General features: G+C 52.6%; 12 protein-coding genes across 12 annotated transcripts; 6 read left to right on the top strand and 6 right to left on the bottom strand.

Annotated features, from left to right (window-relative positions):
* Nucleotides 1-146: 146 nt before the first annotated feature.
* On the top strand, nucleotides 147-770 carry J4E92_004366 (uncharacterized protein; the record flags this gene model as incomplete). Its single annotated transcript, XM_051495756.1, has 1 exon — nucleotides 147-770. One exon carries the CDS (start codon nucleotides 147-149, stop codon nucleotides 768-770), a length of 624 nt encoding a protein of 207 aa, XP_051353596.1.
* Nucleotides 771-903: 133 nt separating this feature from the next.
* J4E92_004365 (uncharacterized protein) lies at nucleotides 904-1,719 on the bottom strand (the record flags this gene model as incomplete). Its single annotated transcript, XM_051495755.1, has 1 exon — nucleotides 904-1,719. One exon carries the CDS (start codon nucleotides 1,717-1,719, stop codon nucleotides 904-906), a length of 816 nt encoding a protein of 271 aa, XP_051353595.1.
* A 546-nt stretch (nucleotides 1,720-2,265) lies between these two features.
* On the top strand, nucleotides 2,266-3,072 carry J4E92_004364 (uncharacterized protein; the record flags this gene model as incomplete). The annotated part of the gene is made up of 2 exons (XM_051495754.1): nucleotides 2,266-2,442; nucleotides 2,488-3,072. The coding sequence occupies 2 exons, from the start codon at nucleotides 2,266-2,268 to the stop codon at nucleotides 3,070-3,072; spliced, it is 762 nt and encodes a 253-aa protein (XP_051353594.1).
* A 553-nt stretch (nucleotides 3,073-3,625) lies between these two features.
* Nucleotides 3,626-4,686, top strand: J4E92_004363 (uncharacterized protein; the record flags this gene model as incomplete). Its single annotated transcript, XM_051495753.1, has 2 exons — nucleotides 3,626-3,759; nucleotides 3,807-4,686. 2 exons carry the CDS (start codon nucleotides 3,626-3,628, stop codon nucleotides 4,684-4,686), a joined length of 1,014 nt encoding a protein of 337 aa, XP_051353593.1.
* Nucleotides 4,687-5,127: 441 nt separating this feature from the next.
* On the bottom strand, nucleotides 5,128-8,559 carry J4E92_004362 (uncharacterized protein; the record flags this gene model as incomplete). Its single annotated transcript, XM_051495752.1, has 1 exon — nucleotides 5,128-8,559. The coding sequence occupies one exon, from the start codon at nucleotides 8,557-8,559 to the stop codon at nucleotides 5,128-5,130; it is 3,432 nt and encodes a 1,143-aa protein (XP_051353592.1).
* A 333-nt stretch (nucleotides 8,560-8,892) lies between these two features.
* J4E92_004361 (uncharacterized protein) lies at nucleotides 8,893-9,803 on the top strand (the record flags this gene model as incomplete). Its single annotated transcript, XM_051495751.1, has 2 exons — nucleotides 8,893-9,209; nucleotides 9,257-9,803. 2 exons carry the CDS (start codon nucleotides 8,893-8,895, stop codon nucleotides 9,801-9,803), a joined length of 864 nt encoding a protein of 287 aa, XP_051353591.1.
* Nucleotides 9,804-9,987: 184 nt separating this feature from the next.
* J4E92_004360 (uncharacterized protein) lies at nucleotides 9,988-10,592 on the bottom strand (the record flags this gene model as incomplete). Its single annotated transcript, XM_051495750.1, has 3 exons — nucleotides 9,988-10,338; nucleotides 10,387-10,466; nucleotides 10,520-10,592. 3 exons carry the CDS (start codon nucleotides 10,590-10,592, stop codon nucleotides 9,988-9,990), a joined length of 504 nt encoding a protein of 167 aa, XP_051353590.1.
* A 280-nt stretch (nucleotides 10,593-10,872) lies between these two features.
* Nucleotides 10,873-11,820, bottom strand: J4E92_004359 (uncharacterized protein; the record flags this gene model as incomplete). Its single annotated transcript, XM_051495749.1, has 1 exon — nucleotides 10,873-11,820. The coding sequence occupies one exon, from the start codon at nucleotides 11,818-11,820 to the stop codon at nucleotides 10,873-10,875; it is 948 nt and encodes a 315-aa protein (XP_051353589.1).
* A 978-nt stretch (nucleotides 11,821-12,798) lies between these two features.
* J4E92_004358 (uncharacterized protein) lies at nucleotides 12,799-13,605 on the top strand (the record flags this gene model as incomplete). Its single annotated transcript, XM_051495748.1, has 1 exon — nucleotides 12,799-13,605. One exon carries the CDS (start codon nucleotides 12,799-12,801, stop codon nucleotides 13,603-13,605), a length of 807 nt encoding a protein of 268 aa, XP_051353588.1.
* Nucleotides 13,606-15,120: 1,515 nt separating this feature from the next.
* On the bottom strand, nucleotides 15,121-16,760 carry LGD1 (L-galactonate dehydratase; the record flags this gene model as incomplete). Its single annotated transcript, XM_051495747.1, has 4 exons — nucleotides 15,121-15,617; nucleotides 15,675-16,371; nucleotides 16,545-16,649; nucleotides 16,713-16,760. 4 exons carry the CDS (start codon nucleotides 16,758-16,760, stop codon nucleotides 15,121-15,123), a joined length of 1,347 nt encoding a protein of 448 aa, XP_051353587.1.
* A 1,080-nt stretch (nucleotides 16,761-17,840) lies between these two features.
* Nucleotides 17,841-20,195, bottom strand: J4E92_004356 (uncharacterized protein; the record flags this gene model as incomplete). Its single annotated transcript, XM_051495746.1, has 3 exons — nucleotides 17,841-20,008; nucleotides 20,055-20,132; nucleotides 20,180-20,195. The coding sequence occupies 3 exons, from the start codon at nucleotides 20,193-20,195 to the stop codon at nucleotides 17,841-17,843; spliced, it is 2,262 nt and encodes a 753-aa protein (XP_051353586.1).
* Nucleotides 20,196-20,469: 274 nt separating this feature from the next.
* J4E92_004355 (uncharacterized protein) lies at nucleotides 20,470-21,222 on the top strand (the record flags this gene model as incomplete). The annotated part of the gene is made up of 1 exon (XM_051495745.1): nucleotides 20,470-21,222. One exon carries the CDS (start codon nucleotides 20,470-20,472, stop codon nucleotides 21,220-21,222), a length of 753 nt encoding a protein of 250 aa, XP_051353585.1.
* Nucleotides 21,223-21,503: the final 281 nt, after the last annotated feature.

The raw sequence follows: 21,503 nt of genomic DNA, 5'->3' as shown, positions 1-21,503 counted from the left end.
GTCACTCCACTCAAAGGGTATCTATGAGTCAACGGCCGTGAAGCAACCAAGCACTAAAAGTACACAAATATCGGACTCTCTCGACTGGCCCATCTGAATTCTTTTCTCTTGTATTTGCACATCTCGTCGGTGTATCCATCTCCAAAATGGCGGAACAAACAACACCAGCACAAACGGGCACATCAGTTCCATCATTCATAGTGACTACCAAGCGTCTAATAATCCGTCCAATGTGTCTCGAAGATGCCCCGTCGACTTCTCTGCATGCCAACGACCCCCTCATCGCCAAGTACATGCGAGGAACTTTTCCCAGTCCATATACACAGTCGAGCGCCGAGACATGGATCAACACGAACCTCGCACTCCCATATCAACACCACTTCGTCATTTGTGAGAGATCAGCGCCAGAACTCGCAATAGGAGGCATCGGTTTGAAACTAGGCTCGGATGTGTACGCACATGCAGCAGAAGTTGGTTTCTGGGTTGGAAAGACGTATTGGGGAAAAGGTTATATCACGGAGGCACTGGAAGCCTTCACAACATGGAGTTTTGAGAGTTACGAGAACAACGGCCAACGATTGACCAAACTCTACGCTGGGGTGTTCTCTGGCAACGGGGCGAGCATGCGGTGCTTTGAAAAGAATGGGTACGTACTCGAAGGTGTACTGAGGGACAATGTTTACAAGAATGGTGAGATGAAGGATGAGCACATGTTCGGTATGAGAAAGGCAGACTGGGAGAGAAGATTGCGTGAGGGTGTCAACAAGTAGTGGAGTGAGGGGTAGCACCTGAAGTGGATCAGAGGTCTCTCAGATTTGGTAGTCTTTGGAAAGGTGATCACAGTAGTGGCCAAGACAGGTTGAGAAGTTTTTGATTCAAAAGCCAAAGTGCGCTTGAGGTAACTCAAGGACCTGGTTGGGCTATGTATGCTTGGAGTTGCATGAGCAGTATCTCAACCGGCACATTGTGTCTTGCTCTCTTCATCACGACACATTTCTCACCAGCGTACTTGCTGCCTTTTATCAGTTCTTGCGCCTTGTCCTCTCCAAGTAGATCCACCAAACTGTAGACCGCAACCTTTCTGCCTCGCCAAGTGGTGGTATGAAACTCGAGCTCCGGAAACATCAGGCGAGGTTGCAGACATGCGATGACAGGACCAGTATACCAGTGTGGTGAAGAGTGAGTGACTTCTGGGGTAGCATGTGGATCCAGCTTCGCCTCAAAGCTCTTGGTAAAGTAGGCTGACCACTTTTCCAGCTCAGCCATGTTCAAATCTGCCAGCTTTTGCATGTCATCCCCACGGTTATGAAGCGATCGGAATATGAGGACAGAAGACACGTCTTCGACGCACTCAATGTCTTCAGTCCGGGGACTCGCGACTGGAATCAATCGACCTCTGAATCCAAAGTTCCAGCTGAGCTTACTCTCTACTGTCTTGCGCATCACGTCCAGTATGAAGTCTGGCATGTCCTCCCTCCAGACCATCTTCTTCAAGCCTAGCCCGCCAAACTTTTCGGCCATGCGCGAGTTCAGAGCCTTTTCCCAGGCTTTCTTCTTGCCCAGTTGTACAGTAACCCGACGAGTCCCAAGGAAACGGTGTGGGGGTCCGAGGTGCTTCTTGTCCGTCGTGAGAGAGACAGGCAGGAGCCACGGGTCGTTAGTCGTTGGATGCGGGCGTGCGTGGAGAGAGGTCAGGAAAGCGCTGGGAAGGGAGATCATTGTTGCGCGACATTGACGGACTGGCGATGCCAACGCATGGGCTGAGAAATTAGTCTTGCATTGCCATCAAGGGACAGCATTATGCATACCGAAAGGATTCTCCCATAGTTTCTTCTGGAAAGGCGTGAATTCAGCAAAATTCCGTCGCTCTTTCGTCTGTTCATAGCGAGACCTTTCTTCTAAGGCTACCGGATCGAGTAATGGCGAAAGTGGAAGTTCTTTGGCTGTCTCGTCTTTGCGGAGGCGGAACGTTTGGTGGGCATCTTCGCGCGTAGGACCAAGGTCACTGCCTTTCAAGAGACGACCGGGAATATGGGCGGAGGATTGGCGGCATTGAGCCCGCGCCGGGAGTCTAGTGGGGCTCAAGCATGACGTCGGGCGACAGATCCATCTGCCTGGCATCAGGCGGGACAGGGAGCGACTGCGTGGTTCGTGCGGGTTGAGGGTGTTGCGCAGGAAGAGCCAAACGATCGCATCGGACCCCCGGCTTGGCGCGCCGGAGCTGCGTTCACGCGGGGAGGCAGGAGCTACCCCGACATCACCATCATGGCTTCTCTATTACGGCGGGCTACAAGGCCATCAACACTACAAAGCTTCGCCAGATATGGCACGCGCTCAATATCAAGCCAATTCGGCTTCCAGCCGCAATGGAGTCCTCAGCAGCAGGACCAACAAACACCGCGCGCCATCTCACTGCCGATACCCTACGTGACGGAGACTACTGTGAGCTCAGCAGCGTTACTATTCAAGAGCTAGCTGACTTTATAGGGTGGAGGCTGGAAAACTTCCGACATCTTCTCGCGTCTCCTGCAAGAGCGCATCATCTGCCTGAACGGCGAGGTTGACGACTACATGTCCGCCAACGCTGTCGCCCAGCTCCTCTTCCTCGAAGCCGACAACCCCGAGAAACCCATATCCATGTACATCAACTCGCCCGGCGGCAGCGTGAGCGCCGGTCTTGCGATTTACGATACCATGAACTACATCCGCTGCCCGGTCAGCACAATATGCATGGGCATCGCAGCCTCCATGGGATCGTTGCTGCTTGCAGGTGGCGCCGAAGGGCAGCGATACATATTACCACATGCACGAGTCATGATACACCAGCCGAGTGGCGGATACCGTGGCAAGGCAAGCGATATCGCGGACCACGCCAAAGAGATCCTCAGGATACGGGACAAGCTGAACAAGATATACCAGTCGCACGTTACGAAGAAGAGGACGCTGGAGGAGATTGAGAAGTACATGGAGCGCGACTACTTTATGGATGCGCAAGAGGCAGTGGACTTTGGTATCGTCGACAAGATACTGGAGAAGAGAGAGGCGCCGGCCAAGGAAGAGGAGAAGAAATAGGAGCACCAAGTACCGAATAGCACAAGTAAGCTCATGACCAATTGTCATCCAAGTGTGTCTGTTATCGATACTGCGCCTGTATAGTAGCTTCATGCCATCTTGGGGGCCAAGGTTTGTCTGTCTTCTACAGACCACTTTTGCTTATTATAGATCATCAGAACCGGAACAGCTCTATCACACATTCCTCAAATACGTTTGCAGATGCTGCACTCGAAGTCTCGTTACAATGGCATGTACATGTGCTGCAGTGGCTTCAAGTGGTTCAGATTGCTACGCCTCACCCCTGCCTAACCGCTACCAGGCACATTTCGGTCACGTTTCCAGGCTTTCCACACAACTCTGTTTTGTTTCTGCAACGAAGTCTTGTTTTCCAAATAAGCGTCGTGGTGTTGTTACGCGCGCGCATTGTCGATACGTAACTGAGACAATCCTGATCCTGGCGAAGCGCTGTTCGTTTCCTATGATCCTTCAACAACAGCTTTTATAATGCTCGAGAAGATGCGATTCCAAAGTAAAGTAGGCAGAAGCACACAGCAGCTTTTGTTAGGTCATCATGTCAGAATTCAGGTTTGAATTTAGTGAACCACCAACCCGATCCTCGTCACCGGCATCATCAGTGAGCACGCAGCTTGGTGACGCAGATGCCAACCCGATGGATACACGCGCTTGCGATAGCCAAGTTCTAGCGTGAGTATGCAAGTACTGAGATGACTCGCGTTGCTGACATACCACAGCTTTGACAGTCCGATACTGAAAGTTTGTGTGGGGACGGGCCAGGACGCAGCAACCTCTTTCGTCCATGAAACGCTATTCACCTCCAGATCCGAACTCTTCAAGTGCGCCACTACTCAGGAGTTTCGAGGGACTGAAGCGCATGTGCTAGCACTACCAGACGATGACCCGGATACCTTCCGCCTATACCTCAACCTGGTTTACACACATCAGCTAGTCACAAGAGGTACTGGCCAGTGGCTGAAGCTATGTCGACTATACGTCCTAGCGGAGAAACTACAAGACATTACATCCAAGAACCAAATCATCGACGGAATGTACGCATTCTTCAGTGAGATCGCCTGCCAACCTACCCTGAGCGTCAACATCTCGCGTATGCTTCCGGCTGCAGCAACGACAGAACTATATGAAGGCACATCCAAACAAAGCCAGGCCCGGGAGCTTGTTCTCGACTTTTACGCGGACTCTGGTAACGTATCCTGGCTTCTCAGCGAGCAGGCGAGGTTACCGACCGAGTTCATTTGCGATGTTGCTGTCCGCTTGTTGCAAAGGCGTGGCTATGTCTTTTCTGGCTTCCGGATTCGTCGTCCATCTGACGGCTATCATGAAGCCAACACATCCTCCCCAGGGATGGCCTGTGCTGTAGCCAGGCAAGCGAAGGAAGTCTCGGCAGATGAGCAGAATGTTATGGTCAGAGCTGTCACAGGAGCCAAGAAGAAATCTTGTGAGAACCTCCCAGAGCTCAATGGCGATGCGAAGGAACTGGAACTCGAGCTCTCTGACGTTGTAGTTGCGGATGTGGCTGAATCAGCAACCGGCCATACACTCCCGCCACTCAAAGGAATTGTGACAGAAGTGAGATGGGAGCTTGACAGATGGTAGGGGAGATTCTGGGGCTTCAGGTTTCCATGTTATCAGCGTTGATTCGTTTTCAGGGGGCAACAACGGGAGTGGTAACTTCCCCAGAAACGAGTGTTCCTACGTCAGCTTGTACAGCCCCCGCAGCAGGGGTGGCTAGAACATATAATCGCATTCTACAGAAATATTCGAGTAGAAGTATACGTTGTGTTGCGTAATACCTACTTGCTAAGATATAACGGTGTGTATGCAGCAAACCTCGTAAATGTGACGTGATATTTGTCCACCCCTTGCGACTGTCGTTGCTCAGTCACCAAATAGGCGTCACGACTCATAGGAAAAATGTTACGCATATATGTCACATTGTATTTGAAAATGTTGTCGCTAATCATAATGGGTTCTATCAATGACATGGTGGCGTAGAGATGTTCATATCACATGCCTGTAAGGTAGCCTTATTCCTGTTCAAGCGCTTTGAACACACTCAGCCAAGCCACTCCAGTTGTCGGCGACCCAAGGCGCAAGTACAACTGCCCTCTGAGCATCTCCCACATCGCCAGTACCACCCATCGCGCCTGACAACCCAACAGCACCGAGCGTACCATTCGGCGGTGCGTTGCGCATCGCAGTTTCCTTTGCAAGCGTACTGGCGAACGCATCACCTCCAGCAGCGTCAGCGAGCTCTGTCCAACCAGTATGTTTCCAGGGGGCAAGCATGACACTGCGACGAGCTTCATCTAACTCTTGCTCCTCACCGCCTAGACTGACTGAGATGGCTTCGATAACCTTCTCCACGCGTGCCAACTGTTCATCGCCGAGCTCCTTGTTCGTGCGCAGTCGGTCCAGATCGTCTTTGATGGCTTCCATGGTTTCCAAGTCATCGTCAAGTACTGTCATAGCGCCAATGAGGGTCAGCAAGCCAACATGGCCTTCGTGCTTCTCAATAGCGGTAAAGAGCTGGTCGCGAGCCACTTGCTTCTCGTTCTCTCCGCCCTTAGCCCAAAGTACTTCTGCGAGAATGCAGATGATGTCTGGGTTGGCACCAGTTGCCTCGAGCGATGTTCGGAAGTACGGTATCGCGGCGTCGAATGAGCCACTAAAGTAGTGTGCTAGACCAACTGTGAGACGAGCTGATAGTTTAGTCTTCGAGATCTGGTCCCCGGATAATGCAGACTGCTTGGTATCGCTGTCCAGTTCAGAGAGCAGATCAAGTGCTGTCTCAGCTTCTTCAACAGCCGATTTGAAGGACTCGATGGCGAGAAGGTTGCGGGCCAGGTCTGTCTTGGCTTGTGCAACCCGAGCCAGGGACGCCAGCGACTCTGACTTCTCATACTCTTGCTCAACTGTCTCGTTCACAGCTTGCAGAGCTATTACGGCAGCGTCGTAGTTGCCAATACGCTCTAAGAACAACGCCGCTAGATGCTTGTGCGGAATGTCGTAAGGTGCTTGTATGTTGAGCTGTTGGAGCGCGAACAGAGGTTGTATGAGGTTCGTGATGTTGCTGGATGACGAAGGCGAAGACACAAGGAAGTCGAAAGCCGAGACGGCGTACTGACGTTTGGTCAAAAGCAGTGACGACTCTGAAAGCTCGAATGCGTGAGTGAAGTGAGAGAGCGCCTCGTTGGAATCTCCGGTAAGCAATGCGATGACGCCTTCGCCGACCCATGCTAATGAGTAGTCGGGGTCTTGCGACTGTGCCCTCGAGAAGGCGATGTGCGCAAGTTCGTGATCATTTTGCAACAAGTAAAGCGCTCCCAGGTTCGTCCAGGTGTGCACGCTTCGTTCGTTGAGATGTAGGGAGCGAACAAAGGCATGCTGAGCGACCTTAGGACTCAGTGTAGTCGTGATGACACCAAGCGAGTTCCAGAACTCCGAGTTACCGGCTTCTAGTTCGATAGCACGCTTGAAACACTTCATGGCTGCTCGAAGGTATGTTGTGAGTTTCGACCCCTCAATGCCTTCCTGCTCTAAGCAGACGTGTGCTCTGTACTCTGTCCAGCCTAGGTTGTACCACGCTACAGCCTGTGCGTGTATGTCATGCGCACAACTGGAAACTGCTCGTTTTTGTGCGAATATTGAGGCTTTGAGCACCTTAGTAAGGGTATCGTCCTTATCTGCGGAAAGTGCAGCCAGCGTATCCTGTCCAAGCCCATCGATATCCTTGTGTTCATCAAAATCGATGTTCATATCCGACTTGCTGCGCAGCACCTTCTCAATCAGTTCCACGGGAAACTGCTTTAGTTTATCTTGGACCCAAGTGAATAAACTGCATGCATCGCCAACAGCTTTCCATAGATTAAAAGCATCCGGCTTGTACTCGGTAATGGACATCGCAACTTCGATACCGCGGGTCGCGCTATCGGCGGCCTCGCCGAAGAAACCGGTCTCAATGCAATGCCATCCCTTCTCTACGAGAGTCTGCAGTAGTGCTATCAAGACACCAAACTCTTTCGGCCGAGACGCTAGTACAGCCTCATAACCTGCAAGAGCTTCATTGAACTCACTCAACTCGCGGTTGACGTTGGCGAGCATGTACTTGGTGAACCACCCCTCTTGGTCAGACCTCTTCAAAACAACGCCATCTGTCGGGTTTTCTGCATAGTTGAACGCGCGTGATGCTGAGTTATATCGACCAGAGTTGTGGTAGCTCTCCCCAAGACCGACGTAGGAGTAATAGTCATCCGGACTAATGCGTAATGCGGATAAGAAGGACACGATACTCTTTTGATACTCTTGCTTATTCATCTGGACGACGCCAAGTGCAGAGAAAGGCCAGCTGACGCCTTTTCGCTTCGATCCTGGTGTCTGACGGGCTTTCCCGGAGTCTACCACTCGCTGGGAGACGACCTCGACAATGTCCCACTCGCCTTGATTGGCGAAAAGGCGAGCAAGGCGCTCAGCTGCGACGACCTCAGAGGGCGATAGTTCGAAGGCTTTTTGGAAGCACTGCCGCGCTCGTCTGCGGTCCTTGTTGTAATCTTCGTAGAAGATGCCAAGCAGAGTGTATGCTGGCGCATAGTTCGGGTTTGCTTTGATCGCTGCGAGCAGCTTCGCATACGTTCCTTGGCGGTCCTTCCTCGCTTGCTTGGACGGATCGAGCTCCCATATACATACACCTATTCTATAAAGTGTCTGTGCGCGGAGCTCGCGGCCACGTTGCTTAGAAGCATCGAGCTGCGGGTAGTCGAGGTACTCCTGGAGCTTTCCCAACCCGGTCTTATAGTCGCCGGCAAGTGCTTGACACCAAGCTGATTCTGCACCTATGCGACCATTTGAGGGATCTTGCTTTAGCGCCTCCTCAAGGAATTGGAAGGCTTGCTCATATTCCTCTTCTTCTTCTAGGACCAACCCGATGCCGATGAGAGCAGAGGTGAACTGTGGCTTGCGTTTCAAGATGGATTCGAAGATACCCTTGGCTTCCAGATGATTCCTCGGGGCTTGATAGTAGACTAAAGCAGTAGCAAGCGTACTACTCAAAGCGTCGCGAGTTCTCTGAAGTGATAAGTCGGTCTTCTTTGCCTCCGCAGCAGCATATTTCAAGCCTTTCCTTGTGCTCTCGACCGCGCTTTCGTACTCCTCCAAGGACAGGTAGTAGTCTCCGAGTAAGCAATGTGCAAGTGGCGATCTTCCAGCTTCGGTAATTCCTTCAGTCATCAACACCAGACAGTCCTCCTGTGAGACTGGAACATCTTGAGTAAGAGCTACCCCACCCTCGCTCAGGTCAGGTCCTTCTCTTGAGTCGCCTTCTTCCACAAGCGGGTATCTTGATATACCGCTACTCAACCAGCCTGTGATGACTTTTGATAGGCCCTCGTTGGGAAATAGCTCAACGAACTGCCGCAATGTCGATATGTCGAGATCCAGCAGGTCGTGCGCACTGTCCGCGTGTGACGCCATGACAGCAATCCGGATTTTGGAACCCAGCCAATGCAATGCAGAACGCCGATAATGCTATAAAGAAAGGCAGTCAAATCACCCGAGTCGTCTGAGGGGATTTATCGTGAGGAGTCGCGGCAAGTGAGTTGCAAAGTGGTTGACGTTGATGTTCGTGTTTTGGTAAGGCTGAAGCCCACCTGGGATCGACGCTAGCATGCCGTGCGTCATTGCCTGCTCTTTCGACGTTGCGAGCCCCACACCAAAGCTCCAATTCACTCCTCATGGCACCTTCATAACACAAATAGCGCCGTACGGACGGCTACTCCCCAAACTATCGCTATCTAAATCAACGACATGTCTACGAAAACGGCGCTGAAGGCTGCGAAGGCGGCGATTGGCGCAAAGGATTGGGAGGAAGCAAAGAACCAAGCGACAGCAGTGTTGGAGAAGGAGCCCCAAAACTACTTCGCCTACCTGTTCCTCGGACGCGCCAACGACGGCCTGAGCAGATTCGACGAAGCGGCGAAAGCCTACTATGACGCGACCAAGCTCAAGCCTGAAGATCCACAGGCATGGCTCGGGCTAAGGGGCATGTACGAAGGTTTCAAGGGCGCCAAGGTTGATGAGAACATTGACGTCGGACTGGAACTAGCGCAGATATACATGAACTTGTATGTTTCGTATATAGGCCGAGACGCTTTCCTGCTAACAAGAATAGGGACGACGCGCACAAATCCCAATCCGCCATCGATAAGCTCGTAGATCACGCCCGCGCACATGGCACCAAGACTCAATATGCACGCGCCCTCGGCACCCAACTGCCCTCCTCACCCGTATACTCGTACCTTGAAGGTCGTCTACCCGACCCGTCAAAAACCTACACGCGCATCGCCGAGATCCACGAGACACAGGAGGCTTCCACAATCAAGCGGCTCATCGAGGAGAGACGTCTCCGTATCGGCGCAACACTGGAAGGTACCACCGCCTCTGTCAAGAACGAGATATACGCTGCTAGCCCGCTAGAAGGGATATACGAGGAGATCATCAACTGGACGGGCGATGACGAGCTGAGACGGGAATACGAGGAGAAGCTGCTAGCTAGAGCGTACGATACCTTGATGGTGCTGCCATCGGGAGAAAAGGCGGAGAAGAGGGAGAAAGTCATGAAGCTGGCCCATGACATGGTTGTGATCAAGCACCCGAACCTCCTGGCTTGGACAATCGAGCTGGAGTGGCGGAGCGGTATGGAGGTCGAGGCATACTAGACGATTTCACGAGATTCTGCATAGCAAGGCGTTTGGCTGTTCCATGACCGTTTTGGGGGGAATTTGGCATATGAATGGGACCGAGTTCGGACCCCCTTCTGAAATATACGAACGTTTGCATTATGATAATCTTTGCGCAAAAATGTTTCCAGACGCCAAACGCCACCCATGCTACCCTTGCTCTCTACGCGTTCGCCGCGCCTACGACCCTCTTTCTCTCCTCTACACTGTAAAGACTTTCGCCTTGTTTGAGCGCATGAATGAGCATCGGCACACTGCTCGCCTTGAAGTCTGGTGCTTCACGCACTTTGTCGAGATCGTCAGCGAACTCAGCCGCGATTTTGCGCAGATAGAGGGCGCCGAAATCGTCTTGCGCCTGTTGACTAGCCTTTGACACTGCCTGTTTTGGTGGCGGAGAAGCTGGTACATCCATCATAGCGACATCTTCATCTGGCTGAGCCTCTGGAGCACTGCCTGTCTTGGACTTCTTCTTCTTCTTCTCTTTCTTAGCGGGTGCTGGCGCTGGCGAAACATCCTTCTTTGAGTCAGATCAGATCAGACCTGTTCAACGCGACACTCATACCTTTGTTTCTTCTTCTACCGCGGCCACCTTTTGACTCTTTACACTTGAGACATCGCTGTCACTTTCGCTCGATGATGAGACTGTCCAGTTGTTAGCGTATACCTCGCAAACTGTGCAACAGCGCTCCTTGTACCCTCAGTTCTCGTCCTCCTCTTCTTTGACCGCTTCTTCTTTTCGATACCGCTTGCTCCTCTTTGCGGCGCCATTTCGTCGTGTTTGGTAGAGTAGGAAAAAGTTCGAGACGTGAATGTTGGTTATCGATAAGGCACGTGCGCCGCTAAGTCAAGGGTCTGCACGCTTACTAGTCCTCATCTCTCTCGGCTCATAGCATCACGGCAGGAACCAGAATATGTCGAAGAAAGAGGCCTGTCCATCGTGTATCTGATTTTCAAAGACTGATGATGTCGATGCTACGCTTGCCACGCCGCGAGATGCGATTACCTCTATCTCAACTAACCCGGGAACCCTATCATCCTTCAGCCTCTTCTACAAGATGCTCTCTATCGTAGCAAGCTCTTCCATGGCACTCTTTACGCTCGTCTTGATTGCGTCGCCAACTGGCAAGTACGGTCGCCTTGGGTTGAGCTTCCCCTCGGCGCCCTCGATGCCAGCAGCTTTCGCACTGTATTGACTAACAGCATGCTTCGTGGGAGCGATTCCAGCCTTGATCGGGCTCTCCGCGAGCGCCGCCTTGCGGTGAAGCTCCAAGGCTTCTTGAGTCTTCCCAGTAGTATACCACTCGTAGACCTTTGAGCAGACCTTCGGGAAGACGTTACTGAATGCTGACACACATCCTGCACTTCCGACTGCGAGGCCAGCAACCAACCAATCCGCTTGGCCTGCATACGTGGAGAAGGTATCGCTTGGCAGCTCAGCACACAGCCTGGTTATCTTCGCGACGCTGCCACACGTCAACTTTACGCCGACGATCTTGCCAGGGTTCCGTTTTGCGAGCGCGGCGATCGTGACAGAATCAAGGTCCACCCCATTGCAGATACCCGGGAAGTTGTAGATGACGATAGGCAACTCGGATTTCTGCGCAACCTCATCGTAGAAAGCCACGACAACTTCTTTAGAAGCTGCTGGCCCATAGTACGCCGCTGGTAGCAAAAGTCCATAATTGGCTCCAGCCTCAATTGCGTCGCTAATGTTCTCCATGATTTGAGGTACAGAGAAGCCTGAGATGCCGACCATCAGAGGGTAGTCGGGGCCGACGGCCTCACGAGCACATTTCATCAACGCTCTCTTCTCATCGCGAGTGAGGAGAAATGCCTCAGCGTTAGAGCCAAGAACGACTAAACCAGTAAGACCCGATTTGGAGAGGTATTCAAAATACTGTTTTTGTGCGGCGAGATCCAAGGTTGCCGTGTCGCTTTCGGGAGTGTAGAATGTTACTGCGGGGCACCATACGCCCGGAGCTGGTGGAGGAGCCATTGCGACTGTAGCTGTTGATAATAGTCTCCGGGGAGGGTATGCTTTCTTGGTCGACCTTGGTGATCAAAGCGGGGAGGCGGGGTGCAGGTGGGGTCGTAAATCCGACAATGAGAACCTGTGAGCGTTTCTGTAATCAATACTTATTTCAATGTTCAGCAGCACATAGGTAGTAATATATGAGATCTGAGTTGAGAGGATGAAAGGTGGCCATGCACCATCGGAGTCATGCCGTGGGCCTTCAATAGCCGCTGCGCGGAACGTCCACGGGTTCCGACTGTCCCGATGCTCGCATTTGTTGAGCCTCATCTTCTGCCAATCTCCACTCTTCCAATAACGGCCTTCCAGATAGCGACCTTTCTCGTGAAACCCACGGAATATATTTGGAGATGTATCACTATAAGAACGCCTTGGGAGTGGCCGGTCCACCCCTCACCTGCCCTTCGTAGGTTGGCCCCACTGCTTTCGGTGGTAGACTGGACCGCTGCTGCCAATCGTAGACCTATGAAACAACAGCATGTTTCTCGGCTCGATCATCGTCATGAATACAGCCATTTTAGATAAGAATGAGAAGAGTTTTCTGTCGGCATATTCGACTATCCAGGGCAGCATTACGATCGATCCTCTTGCTTTACTTGACTCAACCCTAGCATAGGCAGATCCTAGTGTCCAGGCTGATTGCATATGTCTATTCCAATGAGAGAACCTCTTCTCAAGCGGGCAAGATGTCGTCTCCGAAAAGTCATCAATGTCCCCCGCCCCCGCGAAACCCATATCAGCAAAAATGGACGCACGCGACACGATCAACAAACTCCTGACTTGGCGAATGCAACGACAGTCACGAGTGGCAAACCTAAAAACAGGCTCCAGAAAATACTCATGGCCGTATCGAAGAAGCACAGAGGACGATTACACGACGAACTCGCACAACGGCTTCATCAGGATGTTCGCAACGCCCGAAGCATCGACATATCACGTACTATGGATGTTTCTACCCCTGTTCTCGTACCTACACAAGGGCAGAGTTCATCGTTCTTATTGATGCCTGCAGAGATTCGAAACGAAGTCTATCGGTATCTCCTGCCGGATGTTACCAGCCTGCGAGACGTTACCGGTCTTCTTAGCGCTTGCAAGCAGATCCGTCAAGAGTTTTCCAGCATGATAGTCGCCGAGAGCCAGTTAGTCATGAACGGCGCAGTACAGAAGAGCATCGATATGGTTCAAGTCGCTTTTTCCACTACTGAGATAGATACGGTCATCGGCACGCCCCAGATTCAGACGCACTCCCACCTTCATAACGTGAAAGTCCGTCTCGGAATGCGCGATACACGCTCGCTACCTGCCGACGCAAATGAACCACGCATATACTTCGACGACGTCTTCGCCTCGTTCCGCGAATTACTGAGCCTACATCTACCTTACGTTACCGTCAATGTCCCTGCCGCAATCGCCAAAGACGCCAGCATAGCCGATCCCGAACTTCGACATCGCCTGCTAGACGCATGCATCTTTACCTTCAGGGGATTGGAAGAGACTCCAGGGGTCACATTGAACGTGCAGCACGTTATATTTAAGATTCAGACTCACAAGTGGGATACCGCGGCTCTTGTACATGAACCTGTTGTAGTGTTTGTAAGACGTATCAACGAACAGAAAGAGATCAAGTTTGATCTGCTTTGGAAGGATCCAAGGACGGAGAGCCAGCAAGACTCCACAGACATGGCAATGATGGCACAGTTGAAGGATATCGTGAGGAAGAGTCGAGCAGCTACTTTAAGTGATCATTAGTCGCCGGTACAGAGCTGCATACTACTGGCAAGCAAAGTTGGAGATGCGAACCTGGGGCTGATAATTCCTGATCGCTAGGATATTTCTGAGTACTTAGTTCAAGGGAAGCGACGCATATTCCGTAATAATTACAAACAAATTGTTTTACCTTGGGTCGCCTAAATGATATCCCCACAACGAGTACGAAACTGGTTTGGGCTCCTTCGACATGTGGATTAAAGAGTTTTTCTCGTTGCCATCTGACCAAGTCTAAACGTATGGGTTCCAAGGCTGTCCCTTCGCATGGGTATAATTTTATTCTTTGCCGCCAAAACTCCATCACCTACCACTGCCCCTCCTGCCCGCTTAAACTCTGAAACTAGAGAATATATCGACATAGGTCGCGCGGTTAGCAGGATCGCACGAGGAGACTCCGACTCGATGACCAGTGGGCACAGCAAGTCAGCTCCTACCCAGGACGGCACCAATCGCTTCCTCCAATTGCCAGGCGAGATACGCAACACGATCTACGAATACGCACTCACTGCCAACCATCACGAGCTCTTCTATCGCGATTCGATCGACTTCGACTCGATACCCCAGGCAGTAACCGAAGAAGTCAACAGTATAGACGATATCTGGCACGCAACACCCCAAGAATGTGTGGACGCATATTACGAACATGAGTCCGCGCAGAGCGTCAAGCTTTGTTCTACCGCGGAATCTACATCCGAGTACAACCAGCTCAAATACGTGTGCAAGCAACTCTACGAGGAGACCAAACACTTGTCACTGTTATACAACGATATCGTATTCGCCCAAGACAACGTATGCGCTCAAAACGCCACTCATCAGTTCATCCGCTTCGTGCGTCAATGCGACAAGTCTTGGACTTCCAAAGTCAAAACTGTGGAAATTCGACCATCTGTTCGCTCCAAAGATGAACGAGTGGATGTCGCAGGCCTCATCGTGAAAGGGCACTTCGATGAGTTGCGCATTACGTTAGCCGACCCCTGCCATAAGCTAAATCTCCTGGCCGACTACTGCATCGAAAATCCCAGGGTGCATGTCCGATTCCGTTTATTGGCATATGGACCATTGTGTCTTATGTATCACGAGGCAGCGCTTTTTCAACGTCGACTTCCCTCAGTCTTCTATGGAAATGGGACCTGCGTACCTTTTGGCAACCATCTGCGTGTTGTCAACGACCATTGCAAGACTCTAGCTGTTCGGCTGAGCCAATGTCGCAATTTTCGGTTGTTCCTTACCAAAGAGGAAGCGTTTGATGAGCAAAAACTTAGGAGGTGTATGGTAGAACATAAGTTCTTTCGCAGACACATCTTACCGCTACGTGATGGGGGATTGGAGGAATGCATCGAGGGTAGGAGGAGTATCTTTCTTGAGGGGTTGTGATTACAGGTAGTCTCGGAGAGGGCGAACGCGATGTATTAGTAACAGAAGGATATCTGCGCTTAGCACAAGGCATCTGCTCACTCAAATATGATTCCTTCATTCGAAGATTACCAAACTACATCTTTAGATCTTAATACCCTCCAAAATCGGCTTCGCCTCCTCACTCTGCCACCACCCATCCTTACCACCAGGGAAGCTAAACCGATCCATACTCTCAGGCTTCATCTCAACCGAGTAACCAGGATCCATAGGAGTAACATAGTAACCGTTCTCTATCCTGGACGGGTGGAAAAAGTGCTCATGCAGATGGTCAACGTACTCCAACACGGACTTCTTCCCCGACACAACAACGTAGTCGATGGTCGAAAGATGCTGTGTGTACTCTGGAAGGCCCACACCACCCGAGTGCGGTACGATGGGGATGTTGAACTTGGCGGCCATGAGGAGCACGGCAATGACCTCGTTGACACCGCCGAGACGGCAGGCGTCGATTTGGCAAATGTCGATGGCGCCTGAGGCGAGGAATTGCTTGAACATGACGCGGTTTTGGCACATTTCTCCTGTTGCGACGCCGATGTTGTATGGCTTCAGGGCTTCGCGAATTGCTTTGTGGCCGAGGACTGTTGAGGTCAGTATGCGTTTCTCTATAGCATAGAAGGAAGGAAAGGGGTACGTACCGTCATCAGGGCTGGTGGGCTCCTCGATGAACCATGGCTTGAACTCCTTCAATGCCTTCATGTACTCAATCGCCTCCGGTACACTCCAGACTTGGTTCGCATCGACCATGAGCACATTACCCTTGTCGAAACCAATGATCTCTCGTGCGATGCTTAGACGCTGCTTATCTTGCGCAATATCGCTGCCGACCTTGAGCTTGAAGTGCTTGTAGCCCTTTGACAGTGTCTCCTTCAGAAGACCACGCATCTTGTCTTCACCGTAACCGAGCCATCCCGCAGAAGTAGTGTATGCGGGGACCGCGCGGCTATCAAGGGCTTCTTGGAGTCGCTCCTTCTTACCGGCTTCGGCTTTGGTCAAGATCTCCAGCGCCTCCTCGGGGGTGATGGCATCGGTGATGTAGCGGAAATCGATCAAGTCGACTATTTGCTGGGGTGTCATGTCTGCAACAATGCGCCATACGGGTTGGCCGAGCGATTTCGCCCAGAGATCCCAGATGGCGTTTACGACGGCACCGAGAGCGAGGTGGATGACACCCTTTTCGGGTCCAATCCACCGGAGTTGAGAGTCGTTTACCAGGTGGCGCCATGTCTTTCCCCAGTTGGCAACTAGTGAGTCGAGTGTGTGGCCCTTGATGCGGTCGGCAAGGTAGGCGATGGCGGTGCATACAATCTCGTTACCGCGGCCAATTGTGAAGGTCTGCAAATTGTAAGCAATCAGGAAACGAATGGATTTCAGTTGCCAAGTGGTCACAAGTTGGCCGGTTCAGGGGTACCCATGAATTGAGGAAAGAGTTGAGATGATCGGGGCGGAGTCGCCATAGTGGCTCATCTCTTCCACTCATGGCCAACATCGAATGAGATTAGACTTACCATACCATGACCCTTGAACTCAGAGTCTGTGTGTAGGATACAGTAAGCTGAAGAGTAGTCTCCCGCTGCGTTCATAGCATCGGAACCAGTCTTGTCAAGGGATGTCTATTGCAGACGCGTTAGATTCCTCTTTCTATGATGTATAGCTCGAATGACTAGGGAGCATACCGGAAACCGCACATCCCTCGTCTCAGCACCTGTGATTGTAATGGCCATTGTGATGTTTTCGTTGTGTTGCTACCGATGTTCGGAATGATCGGAATACCCCGCAAAGCTACCAGAAGTTGAGATTCTTTTCAAGCAAAACTTGAACACCGGGAAAGACGAAGATGAATGAAGAGGTCAAGGTGAAATGGTTGAGCGAGATACTTATTCCGTCAGAAGGCAGGATCTAGACGGTCTATTTAACTGGCAAGGCATCCGGCACAACACTCCACGCATCTCCACGCCAAATAGTGCCAACCGCCCGCGCCATCGTGAATTCCACCCCACTTGCCCCTCTTCATTCGTGGAAGATCTCGGCGCGCCACTTTCTGGGGCTGGAAAAATCGGGGCATTTGGCAACGTTGCCGGCATTTTATTTACCTCACACGTGAGCTGTACAGTGCTACACCCCACGAACTATAGGGGTCCCTTGCCCAGGACGCGGCTCCAGGTGCTTCGCGGCTAGGCGAGAAGCTTGGGCTCGACGACGCGTGACAACGCTTAGCAGCGTGCGAGGAGAAACTACGCGGAAAGCCGCCGTGATGACACGGGCAAGTAGTTCAATATGAAGCTTGTTCCTGACCTACCCCAACGACTTCTTTACGATCGTGAAGTGTGATCAAATACCGCGGCAAACAAGGCTTACCGGCCGCGGGGTGGCATGAGTGGGTTTAAGGAGTAGTCCAACCCGAGGATCATGAGTACCATCAAGGTAGACTCTCAATGCTGAACATCAGCAAAGTAGAAAGAGCACGCATAATACTTACGCCGCATAAGACTACAGCGAAGCATCATCCAAATTTGAACAACGGTAAAGGAAGAACGGCTGTGTATTAGTGGTGTGACAATCGAAAGTAAAAGGACGGACCTGGTATGACTCTCCATTCCAACCATACACCCATTATCTACACGTCGTTTCGTGATGCAAGATCCGAGGACCCTACAGCGCGTCAATACTACCCAAACAAGACCAAGACCTCCCAAATACTCACTCGCCCGGTTCGTGAGGAATGCAAGAGCCGTATCGGTGATGAATCCGAAAGGCACTGTCGAAGATGGATTGCTGTTCCACATGAGCAAAAAGCAACGTGCTCACTTGATACCCCTCTTCTCGGTCTCACTGTAGTAGATGACCATACGCCAGAGCTTCTTCACGAGGGACTCAGCTTCGTCATCGAGAGCCACTTCCAAGTTCTCCACCAGGGGCTGCGGTGCGCCCTTGCTCTTCAAATGGTCCACGATAGCGTCGACAAGCATCTCTTCTTGTACACCAGTGAGCTCAAGAACCTTGTTGGCAGCCCACTGCTTGATATCCTTGTCGATGTTTTTCTGAGGCAAATGCTCCCAAGCGACGGGCCATTTCCACAGGCCTTCCTTGTCGTTGGGAATGTCGCGCGCCAACTGTCGCTGGGCTTCTTCGATTTCTTCTTGCGTAAGGTTGGCACGTACAGCCGCATCGAAGTTGATGGGCACGAGAGTTCGCTTCTTGGCACCGGATTGGTCTGTGAGGTCCTCGTCCTCGAGCAGATTCTCGACATCGGCGGCGGTTCGACGGGGAGCGGCAGTCTTTTCGAGCTTCTTGGCGGCGGCCCCGAGCGAGATCTTGAAATGAGCTGGCTCGCGCTGTTCCTCCCTGCGCATAAGCTCTTCGCCTTGCTCCTCCAAGAAGGCATCGGCCTGGCCGCGGGCATGGTCCTTCTGCTTCCTCTGCGAGGCCAACTCGCGCCGTTCTTGTTCGCGATCGATCGCGTCTTCCTTTGCCTCCTGACCACGGACTGACTCGCGGTCGCGGATCCAGTCGCTGTGATCGCGGTAGTAGAGATCGCGTCTCGAAGCTGCCTCTTGATCATCGTCAAATTCTCGAAGTTGCTTCGCTTGTGCTGCACGAGCTTTCTCGCGCTCCGCGTCCATGTTCTTGAAGTAGTCGTTCGTACGCTCGACGGAAGCGAAAGTACGACGCTCGGTCTGAAGCCAGCGGGAGAGTTGCTTCTTGTATGCCTCATCAGCTTCTTCTGCTCGCTTCTTCTTGCGACGACGCTCAAGTTCCGAGTCGCTGGCGGAGTCATCGTCGTCCTCGCGGTTGATGTATGCGCCGTTATGTACGGCACCGCCATTGACAAAGTTGACACCACCTTGGTAGTCTCGGGGAAACTGTGAGCCCTTGGGCCCACTGGGTGCACCTTGAACACCCCGTTCTGCTCTGGGGCCCAGCGGTACACCATTGGCACCTCCGGGTCCAGTAGGGGCGGATGGTGGTGGGGATGCACGTCTACCACTACGCCTGCGCTCCTCGGCTTCAAGCTCCTCTTCTTTCAAGAGTCGTTCGCGATCGCGTTGGTTGGAACGGTCGCGGAAGGCAGCAATTTCTGCGGCGACAATTTCGCGCATCTCTGCAGGGATGTCGGCAAGCTCATCCTCGCCATTTGCAAGGTTGACGAATGCAACCTCCACATCTTCACCGTCTTGTGCCTGTGCATCTTGCATCATTGTGTCTCCTGCGTAGTCGACGTTGGGTGCGTTCGGCGGGTTGAAAAAGCTCGCGAGGACCGAGGAAAGCGCTTCTTTGGCACTGTCGAGCCTAAATTGAACCGTGGCCTCGTCTTCGTTTCGGGTCTTGCTCCATTCCTCTGCGTACTTGATCGAAGCATCATCCACCATGACGTGCAACTTGGTCGTCTCCACCTCGTCTTGTTCGCCGTCGTCGGTTTTGGGCTTGCCGGCCTTTTGACGCTTTGTAGGCACACGCACGTCTTTGAATATCTCGGCGGCTGTCTCCAAGCTCTGGGCGTCTCCAAATTCGGCGAAGCCAAACGTCTGGGGCTTGTTGTTGGCGTCGGTAGCTCTCGTCCACCGAACAAGCTTTCCTGCCGTCTCGAGGATGCGCTCCATGCCCTCATCGCCTCCAACGCCATCGGGAATGTTGCCGACGAAGATGGTTCGCGCGATATCTTCACGCGACGGCGGGTTAACGGGCTGGACGGCGTCCCTGCGATCGCCATCTCTGTCCATGCCAAGGCCACGGCGACCGGGTGGTGCGGCATTGTCTCTTCGGCCGCCTACAGGGCTGTCGACAGCGCCAGCTCGTCCGCCCTGTGTTCCCAGACGGATGACGGGCGCATTGAAGTTGAAGGTGGGCATGTTGGTGGGCGGTTGCCATCCGGATGGCAGAGCGCGTGGTGCATTCATGGCTGGCGGGCCTTGGGCGTTCGCGACACCGGGGGGAACTGCTACGCCGGGGGGAGCTGCTGCGCCTGGGGGACCTGCGCAATGTCAGCGTTGCTATTGTCAGTTACTGCTATGACATACCCATTCCAGGCGGCGCCATGCCTGTCATGCCTGGCGGAGTGCCTGCGAAGCCCGGAGGGCGGTTGTAGCCCGGAGCACCTGCGCATGTTAGCTGAGTTCGCGTCGCAAAGGATCGCTTGACATACCAGGATAGCCGTACATCTTGCGCAGATATACAGTCGCCGAACTTGGTGGGATTGTTGAAAGAGAGAGGTTGGATAGGGTATCGAGGTCGCTGTCGCGTGTTGCAGCGAGAGAAGAAGTCACAGTTGAGATTTGGAGCTCGAAGGAACGCTCGGACCACTATATCGCAGACAAATTTGGGAACCGCGACGTGCATGGCCTCCATCATTCACCGGAGCCATCCCGCAATTGCCCGCCGCCAGCACGTCTAATCACCCCGCCCATGTCAATACTGTAGCAGCAGAGATTCAGAATGGCCTCACGATCGTTGGGTGAGCTTCTGCTCCGCCCTGCCAACTTCACACGGATACCGCACACCTCGAGCCGGACATGTCGACGAGCCATTTCGAACACACCGAGATGCCTTGCGCAACAACCGCTGCCGAATAACGACGACGAGCACTACGTACCCGAACGGGAAGCTCAACGGCCGCAAGCCCGCTACATGCCTGAGCGGGAGGCCGCAGCACCACAACCTCGACCACAGCCCACCACCCAAAGAAATACTACACAGACAATGGACGCTCTCCTCGGCAGCATGCCCCGGAATGCAGGGTCTAATCCACCAACCAGTCGCGTCTTCGGCGAGGAGTTTGCGGGCTCCGGCAGCAGACGACCTGGTAGGAGGCCAGGCCTGGATTTCAGCCAAATGGCGACGACCGATGGAATGCTAAATCCCACCCTCGCCAACAAACCCTCCGAGGCGTCACCACTCGCTGTACAACAAGAAGAGACATTTGCCCAGTTCCCGCGCTTGAACCCCGCATATGGACGCACTGTAGAGTTGGATGTCAACCGCGGACGTGATATTGTGAGGGGCATCGGCATGTTGGGAAGTTTAATGGCAAGGAACAAGGTCAAGAGCGACTTCAACAAGCAAAAGTTCCACGAAAGAGGCGGACTGAAGCGGAAGCGGTTGGCATCTGAGCGGTGGAGAGCGAGGTTCCGAAAGGGTTTCCAGGACGTCACAAACCGAGTGACGGAATTGACGAGGAAGGGATGGTAGATATGAATGCTCTTGTTCTGGGACTTTGGGATGGTTTGGAGGGGCATGTGTAAAATCGGATGTGTACATATTGTACTATAACAGCATTTGCATAGGAAGCAATGACTGCTTCTCGATTTGATAGACATGAAGAGATCACGATTGTCTCCGTAAGCTAAAGATGTAGCAATACTTCATACTGCACGATACTGTGAGGGTCACCCTGAATACACATGAATCCACCCATCATATCGTCAAGTCCAGGACGTGGCTTTATACAGCTTGACTTCAATTGGCCTTTC

This window comes from Alternaria infectoria (genome assembly GCF_024043175.1).
Source record: "Alternaria infectoria strain BMP 0036 chromosome Unknown scaffold_6, whole genome shotgun sequence".
NCBI lineage: Eukaryota > Fungi > Ascomycota > Dothideomycetes > Pleosporales > Pleosporaceae > Alternaria > Alternaria infectoria.
This window is presented reverse-complemented; position numbering and strand designations above follow the sequence as displayed.